Source organism: Stegostoma tigrinum, chromosome 47 (genome assembly GCF_030684315.1).
Source record: "Stegostoma tigrinum isolate sSteTig4 chromosome 47, sSteTig4.hap1, whole genome shotgun sequence".
Classification (NCBI taxonomy): domain Eukaryota; kingdom Metazoa; phylum Chordata; class Chondrichthyes; order Orectolobiformes; family Stegostomatidae; genus Stegostoma; species Stegostoma tigrinum.
This window is the reverse complement of record NC_081400.1, coordinates 2456114-2465433: the sequence shown is the minus strand read 5'-3', so window position 1 is coordinate 2465433 and position 9320 is coordinate 2456114. Positions and strand designations below refer to the sequence as shown.

The window sequence follows — 9320 nt, the reverse complement described above, 5'->3', positions numbered from 1 at the left end:
GGTGAGTTGAGTGTGCAAAGAGCCAACACGAATCAAATGGATCAAATCCTTCTGTTGCAATCATTTTATGACCTGGTAGTCTGGATGGAACGAAGATTCCAGGTTCAACCTTTGCCATTTTCTGCATTATCTAATTTCAGGGTGTACACCAGGGTGTTAAAATTGCACTGCAGAAGGAGGTGGAAAATTTATTAGCCCAACAAATAAAAATTGACTTCACATCCTTTTCTGGAAGGAGCTTAGTTTTGAGTGGGAATATTAAAACTGTCTCCCCATTTATTAAATGCTTCAATTCAATCTAAATGTTTTGAACAAGATATAATATTTAATTATGACAATTCCACTATATGTCACTGTCTTTAATATTCCAGCAGTAAAAGACAGAAATAGTAAGCCCAAAAGATTGTATTTTTTAATTTAAAAAAACACATTTTGGAGTGGTAAAGGTTACTTTTTAACCTTCCACTAAAATGTCCTGGCACAATGTATTATGTTAAATGCACCTTATAAATAGGAATTTTTGTTGTTACAAGTGAGTAACAGACTGCAGAAACAACATAATGCCTGCAGTAATTTCACCACTTACCTTGTTAAATACACATCTGCACAGTGAAAACCAGCAACTGTTGTCAAGTAGCAAGTTAGCTTGTTTATTTATACATTTTTTACTGATTATATTGAGTTGCTGTTGTTGGGAAACAAAATTCCTTCCAAATAAATTCATCACGCACTCCGAGAGTAAAGCTTCCTCGACACTGTCACTGTCAAACACTCCCAGGGCAGATACAGCATGGGGTTAGATACAGAGTAAAGCTCCATTTACACTTTTAAACTGAAAATAAAGTTCCCTTGAAACTGTCACCCATCAAATGTTCATAATACAGGTACAGCACTGGGTTGGATACAGATTAAAGTCCTCTCTACACAGTCCCTGTCAAACTCTCCCAGGCCAGGTACAGCACTAGATCAAAAACACAGTAAAGCTGCTTCCATACTGTTCCCACCAAACACGCCTAGAGCAAGAGCCGCTCAGGGTTAGGTACTGAGTAACACTCCCACTACACTGTCCCCATCAAACACTGCCAAAATAGATATAACACGGGGTGGATACAGAGTAAAGCTGCTTCTACATTTTTCCCGTCAAACACTCCCTGGACAGGGACAGCAGAGGGTTAGATACAGAGTAAAACGCCCACTACACTGTCCCCATAAAACACTCTCAGGATAGGTACTGCACAGTGTTAGGTACAGAAAAAAAACTCTCTATACATTGTCCACATTAAACATTCCAGGACAGGTGCAGCAATATTTGATATAGACTAAGAACCCTCTACACTGTCTCCATCAAACAATCCCATGCCAACACAGTAAATGTTCCGATCTCTTCACTCACTTCAAACAATGCGTCTGCACCCATTGTCAAAATACAATTTGTATTTTGCATCAGTGCACCTTTTTTCCATTTTCCACTTCAGCGTCTTGTCTAAATTTAGCGAGAACCAAGCACTTAGGTCAAAGGTACAGTCGACACATTTCACATTCAATCAGCACAATGACAGTTTTGTCCCAGCATTCTGAGCCAAATTTGAAACCAGGTCCAAGGAATGAACTGTGAGTACGTAGCAACCGAGCCCCCACCTCATTTCTAATTTGATTCAAACATCTTTGTCCCAGTACATCTGCACTGGTTCTCTCTAGGTTACAGATATTTTGTGATTTTATTATTTCTTCTTCCACTATTTTATCAGAAGATCAGATCCCTCCCTCTGCTGGTTTGGAGGCCCAGATACAGTGTGCAACTTGTGGCTACGCTGTCTCTTTTCGTACCTGTAGGTTGGTTCGGAAGATATCTTTTATGCTATGACAAGTGCTTTGTGCAATATCTGGCTTCAACCCACCCTCCCAAATCTTTCTTTATATCTCTATCCTCCTTGTTTCGGTGTTGATTGGGAGGCCACATAAGCTGTTGTCTTTTCAACTGGTTGAACAGATCGGCAGTTGCACAAATTATTGCTGTTTATTGTGCACAGGGTAAAGGAGAGTCATGTGTTCTGCATCCTTGAATGGAAGCTTTTCATTGCAATAATAATGCACCACCTCTGGAATACTGTCAAAGAGTGCGCTGTTCTGATTCAGTGTATACTTATTGTCTTTGGTCTGGGCCAGAATGATGTGAACACATCCTTGGCTGGTTCTGTACAAAGTAGACAAATCACAGGAAATAATATCAGTACCATCAACAGACCATCAAATCACAAGACGATAAGAAATAGGAGCAGGAAAACAATGTTCACCCACTTGAGCCATTCAATAAGATTATTGCTGATTTGATTATGACCATAACTCCACTTTCCTGCCTGTCTCTTTTAGTCCTTGTAGATCTAAAACCTGTTTAACTCAGCTCTGAATATAATGAATGACCTACTGTACATTTCTCCTGTGGAACTGTAAAGAATAATTACCCTCAAAGAGGCAATTCCATCTAATCTCTGTCTCAAATGGGTGACCTCTTATTTTTTAAGCTGTGCCCCTGGTTTTAGATTCCCCCATGAGTGGAAATACTTTCTCAGAATTTAGGTTGTCAAACACCCTCAGAAATGAGCTACTTCTTCAAATGCTGCAGACCATTTAGTGTCGTGATACCCACAATGCTGTTTGAAGGGGAGCTCCAGCATTCTGATTCAGTAATGCTGCAAGAATGGTGTGTTACTTTAAGGTAGAATTGCAGGTAGTGGTGTTCTCATGTTTCTGCTGCCCTTGTCTTCTAGATGAAAGAGTCTGCAGATTTGGAATGTGCTTTCCAATGAGTGTTGGTGAGTTATTGCAATGCATCTTGTAGATGACACACCCTGGTGCCACTGCATGTCTATTTTTAAGGGAATGAATATTCAAGTTGGTGAATATACCGTCAATCAAGCAGGCTGTTTGTCCTCTATGGTATCAAGCTTCTTGAATGTTGATAGAGTTGCACTCATCCAGGTAATTTCAGGAGTATTCCATCACATTTCTGACTTGTGCCTTATTGATCGTTGACAGGCTTTTGGAAGTCAGGAGGTGCACCACTCATGGCAGGATTCCTAATCTTTGACACGGTCTTGTAGTCACAGTATTAATGTGATCCAGTTCAGTTTCTAGACTATGGTAATCCCCTAGGATCAAGCTATGGTAATTCCATTGAATGTCAAGGGGTGACGGTTAGATTGTTTCTTTCTGAGATTGTCATTGCCTGGAATTCATGTGGCATCAATTTTTCCACTTCCAAGCCAAAACTGTAATTGTAGCACCCAAAAGTTGAGATCAGCTATAAGTATCTGAGAACTTAGACGAACATATTCAGTACCATATTAGGCAGTGCTCAAAGTCACTGAGTGAAGGCTGGACATTAGGTGAACTATTGCTTTACACCCATAATGAACACCATTAATTTGTCAGCATTGAACAAGCTAACTTCTGTCTGAGTGAGGTGGGTGTCTGGGATTTTTGCTGTTGCATTAGGATTACTTATGGTGATTCTGTTCATCTTTGTCTTAAAACAAAAATTCTTGTTCAAGTCTCAGATCCTTATTGATGGGAGATTTCAAAAATCACAGACCAAGCATTCCTTAGTAGTTGGGAACACTTGTGCTGGTATCATACGGCATGAATACGAACATTAAAAAAGGCAGTGCATTACTTTGTTTTAGCCAGACACATGACATAGAAAAGCAAGGAGGCAATGTTAACAATGTACAGGACCTTATATTACTGAGGAACTTGTACGCTCTACAATTTTGGAAATTTCATTAAAGCAAGTTCATGGAAACAATGAAAAATTAGCAGCACGGGTTCAGTAGGATCCTACAAGGGAAAGGATGCATTCAGTTACAAAGTTACAAAGATGACATAGTAGACTAGCCATCAAGTGGTCCCGACTAAGCACTGATTTGTTAATCCTTCAGAGAAGAGAAACTGCTGTCCTTGCCGAGTTACCACAACGGAATGGACAATTCTTAGCTGCTCTCTGAAATGATCTAGTGAAGCACACAGTTCAACCAAACCTCTCAACTTGACCATATAGGCTGGAATAATTCAAGAAAGGTGCAGCAGAAAAATAAGGGCTGGCGTTAAATGCTAGGTTTGCCAGTAGCACTCTCATCCTGAGGATTCATTTAAAGAAAAAAAATAAGAAATTAGATGGTTCACGTGAGCAAAATTGCAGGACAGACTGGGTAGGCTAAATGGGCTGTTTCTTTACTGTGGACTCAGATCTGAAAGATAGCAAAATTGCAGGACTGGACACGACACTACTGGTCAGATTTTCTGCAACATCTCCCCAATTTACATGTTGGGCAGTGTGGAAGTTTCACCCTATTCTCTGCCACACCATATCCCTCAGTAACTAAATAAACAAAGAACTTCAGATGCTGGAGTACTGAAACAAACAAAAACAGGTCTGAACAATGGTCAGTGGAATCAAAACATTAATGCTGTTTTCTCTTCACAGATGCTGCCAGACCTACCAAGTTTCCTCAGCAATTTCTGTTTTTGTTTTCCTCAGTAACTACCCCTGGATCAATACCATAAAAAGACGTAGACAATAAGATATAGGAGCAGAATTAGGCTATTTGGTCCATCAAGTCTGTTCCATCATTTGATCAAGACTGATATGTTTTTCTACCTTTGTCTCCTGCCTTCTCCCCGCCCACTCTATGCAGGCTTCTCAGTATTCTGTAAATTTCAACGAAGACCCCCTCATCCTTCTAAACTCCAGACAGCACAGACCCACAGGCCTCAACCACTCCTCATCTGACAAGCCCTTCATCCACAGAATCATTCTTGTAAACATCCACTGGACCTCCTCCAGCATGTCCTCACTTAGGTACCAAAACAGTCTGTAATATTCCATTCCAAATGTATCTGACCAAATCCTTAGACAGCCTCAGCAGCACATCTCTGCTCTGGTATTCTAGTCCTCTTGAAATGAATGCTAACATTCATTCACCTTCATAACTGCCTCATAAACCTGCATGTAAACCTTAAAGAATCCTGAACTTGGACTTCAGAGTCTCTTTGTGCTTCAGATTTCCAAAGCCTTTCCCCATTAGAAAATAGTGTATGCCGTTATTCTTCTTGCCAAAGTGCATAGTCTCACACTTTATCATATTGTATTCATCTGCCACTTCATTGCTCACTCTTCCAGCCTGTCCAAGTCCTTCTGCAGCGTCCCCACTTGCTCAATACTACCTGCTCCTCCACCTATCCTTATGTCATCTACAAACACTGTAAATCAGCAAATCCTCTTGTTTCTTCCACATTAGCACTTCTCCAGCCTCATTTTCCCATGGTCCACTGTCCAATGTTTCTCTTTTTCCTGTTTCTGATTCCCTGCTACTGAATTCTAACCCTGTTCCATACATGGCAATTGTCTGGCCTGTGACTTGGACAGTGGTGTGAACTCCTGCCTGTTTAACAGCTTGCACAGATTCCCAGCGTGTCTTACTTCACTAGAGATCCTGGGAAAGTAAAAGAAATGCTTCCAATACACCCTGAACAGCACATTTAACTTAATGGCCAGGAGGAGTTTCCTACTAATTGTTCAGAACAGTGACAACATGTTCATCAAGTTGCATCACAACACATTAATAATGAGACAGTGTGGCAGAAGAGATGACCAACAAATGCTGAATTCTCGATCTCACTTCCTCATTGAATATCCTACCCCATGTGCCCAAATATCTGTGGATCAAGGAGTGGCCCTGTACAATCACATGAAAAACTATGGTAGAAACTCATGACCCTGAAGAGACATCAGCCTCGAATCAAGGAACGGCCAATCACAAGCATGGCCAGTGTTAGGAATAAGGATCATAGAGCAAACTCGGTCTAATTCCTGTTGGAACAAATTTCAAGGCACAAACTGATGCCCTGCACAGTTTTCTGAAGCCTCCTGAACACTTACTTTAAGGCAAGAGAATATTTGCTGTTTCCTGTCTCGCTGTTTCGTACCAGGTAACTGGCCTCCTTGCAGGCCTGGAGACGAGACTCTGCTTCCATCCGGGTGATGGAGCCATGATACCAGCTGCAGGAAAAGGGAAACACTTGTTAAAGCCGCGTGAAGGCTCAAGGCTCATAGCAGAGGAGAAAAATCTATGGTATATCTCAAAGTGATGACTAGTTTACACCACGCCGGGAACTTAAAGCTACGTTAACTGGAGGCAGAGTCAAGCAAAGCAATTGCACAGTTTGGAGTCAGGAAAGGAATGAGTTACTGTTGGATATAACAGAATGATTTTAAATTTCAACACATCAAGGATGAAGGGAGAAGGAAGAGCAGCGTGCAGAATGAGTAAGGTTGTGGTCACTTACACTTGTTTTTCTAAGGGCATGCTAGGGTCCACCTTCTCTCCCATTTCGCTGCTCTCTGGACTCTGTTGCCTCAGGACCTTCTGAGTCCAGCTTGGTTGCCTATGGTGGTGTTTGACCTTTTCCTCTTTGGGTGGAGATGATATCTCTGCAGAATCAAACTGGACTAAGAGGATAGACAGAAGGTGACAAAATCTATTAACGCATCCAGCAAGGGTCCTTATTTCCCTGTTTGCTTAAAAATTCAAATGTGTCTTTGCAGAACAGTAGAACACATCTCTTTTAGTTTTTGTTCCTTTTTCATACGCCTTTTAATGCTTTACGTGCTTCTTTCAAATGTGAATTTTTGTAGGCTGTTTGACTTAGAGTCATGGTAGTGAATTTTACACTCCCCTGCTGATGCGTTTGAAGTCAGGAGGCACACGTCAAAAATAGTAGGTAGCCTCCTGCCACCTAACCTGATCTGTCTGAAATTTTACGGTCGGTGGGAGAGGCGGTGGGCAGCCCTTTGGCCTATTAAGTCCCTTAAGTGGCTAATTCTTCCATGCAATTCTATGCAGGAAATATAGCAGCTTTAGTTGCTTCAGCTCATGTCAACCAACGTTGGCAGAAGACTCCTTTGTAAGGGCCCTAAGCACAACTGATACAACCCCCACCCCTGTTATATACCAGTCTGCAAAGGTATGAAAGGGTCAATATTTTATTGAGCACAACTAACAGCAGCCTGTTTGATGATATCATGATGACTTGGTGCGAGAAAGAAGGATCCTCTTGGAGATAGATGTAAGGCTACGACATCCAACACAGCCACTGTTATAACCCGTGGATAGCTGCAGATATACAATAAACTACATCTTGTTTACTTTACAAGTCTCTTCTCACTAGACCAGAAAATGGCTACCCTCATTCACATTAGACCACACAACCCCCTAAAGATCCCATGCACTTAGAAGACATATATGACTGCATAAACAACACCTCGCCTCCACAAGGTCATTCCCCACTTTTATACTTTTTTGTTATTCACTCATGGGACATGGGCATTGTTGGCAGAGCCAGCATTTATTTCTGTCCCTAGTTGCCCTTGTAAAGGTGGTGGTGAGCTGCCTTTTTGAATGTCTAGAATCTTGAAGGTAGTGAGCATTCAATTAGGTGGCAGCTCTATAAGATGGGACTTCCAATTAAAATGGATCAGCAGCCTTGCTTTGAAGCAATCTATGCTGCTCCCAGCATTAAAATGCTGCAGGGCAATACCTAGGATCTGGGGTGGTGAAATCTATTAAGTCCTACCAGATGCCAGCAGTATGTAGCAAACCTGTCAGTCTCATTCATTTGGTCATGATAGGCAAGAAATGCTGACCAGCCAGCCAACGATGCCCACATCCCACAAGTGAATAAAAAAAAAACTCTGTAACTCTTTAAATTTATTTCCCACAAGTGCCCATTCAATTTCCTTTCAAAATCTTTGATTTTTCACAATCCCTGTAGATGGAAATTTCCAAGTCACTACCATTTCCTGCATAAAAAAATTCTTGCTCACAATCATCTGGCAGCTTGCCTGAAACTTTAAATTTGTGTTTCCCAGTACCTGTATGAACAGCAAATGGGAACAGATTTTCCTGGTTACCTTTCAAAACCTCTCATCCGTCAAATCTCTTCTCAATTTCTTTTGTTCCAAGGAGAACAATCTTACTTTCTCTATTCTTCCTTTGTTGTATTTGGACTTGGCCTTCTTTTGTGCCATAATAATTGTTTGGGCTGGACTTGATGGGAAGTCAAGTTCCCAATCTTCCCCCCATCATCTAAAATATCCGGGGAGTCCATTCAAGTTCCCACCAACTGCCCTGCAGCATTTTAACGTTCTTCTTCTGGAACCATATTAATAAATCTTCCATAAACCCTCTCAGTAACCCTCACATCTTTTGTAAAATGTGCTGACTGGAGCCTTTCCAACTTTATTTTGAAAGTATTGGTTGTATCTGCTCACACCATCCCTGTGGGCAGTGATTTACCTGAATTGAAATCATGTACCTCACTGAGGGAACATCAGCCCTTCCCTTGTACATTCTTTAGTTCGTTTCTGACTGAGAGCTACTGTAGCTGATCTTTTTGTTCTTCTGAACATCTTGAACAAACTGAACTGTTCATCTCCAGGGCTTCTTGCCATACCTGCAAGTGCTTTTACAATCTGTTCTGTCTTCCACTCCCAGGGCTGCTCATACTCTGCTGCGGGGCGTTCATCATTCTCTGGCAGGCAGCTGTCGACTGGCCTCTGGTTTCCTGTCCTCTCGAGGGCAGAGTTCCCAACAGTCTCCTGCTTTGTCCCCATTTCTGTTGGTTCATAGGGACTGTCATACAACAGGGACTGCTTCACAAGTGGGTCTTTCGATCCTCGTCTTCGAATTTCTGCATGGAGAAAGTAAACAGCTTATACAGTAACTGAAAAGCATACCTGAGGGTAGGAGTCTGATCTGCTTAAGGATCAAATAAATTACTGCCAATCTGGAAACTAACTGAACAATTTGCATTCAATTAATGTCTCTATTAGAGGACAGTCAGAGGAAGAAACAAAACAAAATGGTGAAAGAAAATTGTCATAAGCATCCTAAAACAAGATCAACATAGACAGCAATTTCATTCCCATTCCTCAGATGGTTAACAGAACCTTCGGCCTAGGTGAAAAGGACAGGTTTGCTGTTTCAAATATGAACTTGCTTCATTATGATGCCTTATCTAAGTAGATACTGGCACTACTGAGACGTAGTGTACTAGTCAATAAATGATTAATTGCCACTTGGAAGGAGGAAAGGGAGGATAGCACAGTCAGTGGAGCAAGAGGCAGTGCCTTTAAGAGAAGAAGGAAGACAATAAACGGCGCATCTTTATCCTATTGACATCAAAAGACACAGGTATGGTGCAGGAAAATGACATTAAGCTTGTGCTATGTGATCAGCCATGATCTACAATGGTGGAGGAGA

At 41.5% G+C, this 9320-nt stretch overlaps 1 protein-coding gene across 1 annotated transcript in view; it reads right to left on the bottom strand.

Moving 5' to 3' along the window:
* Positions 1-1000: 1000 nt before the first annotated feature.
* LOC125449663 (SH2 domain-containing adapter protein E-like) overlaps positions 1001-9320 on the bottom strand; it is a 30671-nt gene continuing 22351 nt past the window's right edge. The window contains exons 3-6 of the mRNA XM_048525511.2: positions 8512-8748; positions 6346-6508; positions 5939-6058; positions 1001-2194 (exon numbers count right to left, since the gene is read on the bottom strand). Of these exons, the coding sequence (XP_048381468.1) occupies positions 2008-2194; positions 5939-6058; positions 6346-6508; positions 8512-8748 (707 nt within the window). The 3' untranslated portion in view covers positions 1001-2007. The remainder of the gene's footprint in view (positions 2195-5938; positions 6059-6345; positions 6509-8511; positions 8749-9320) is intronic.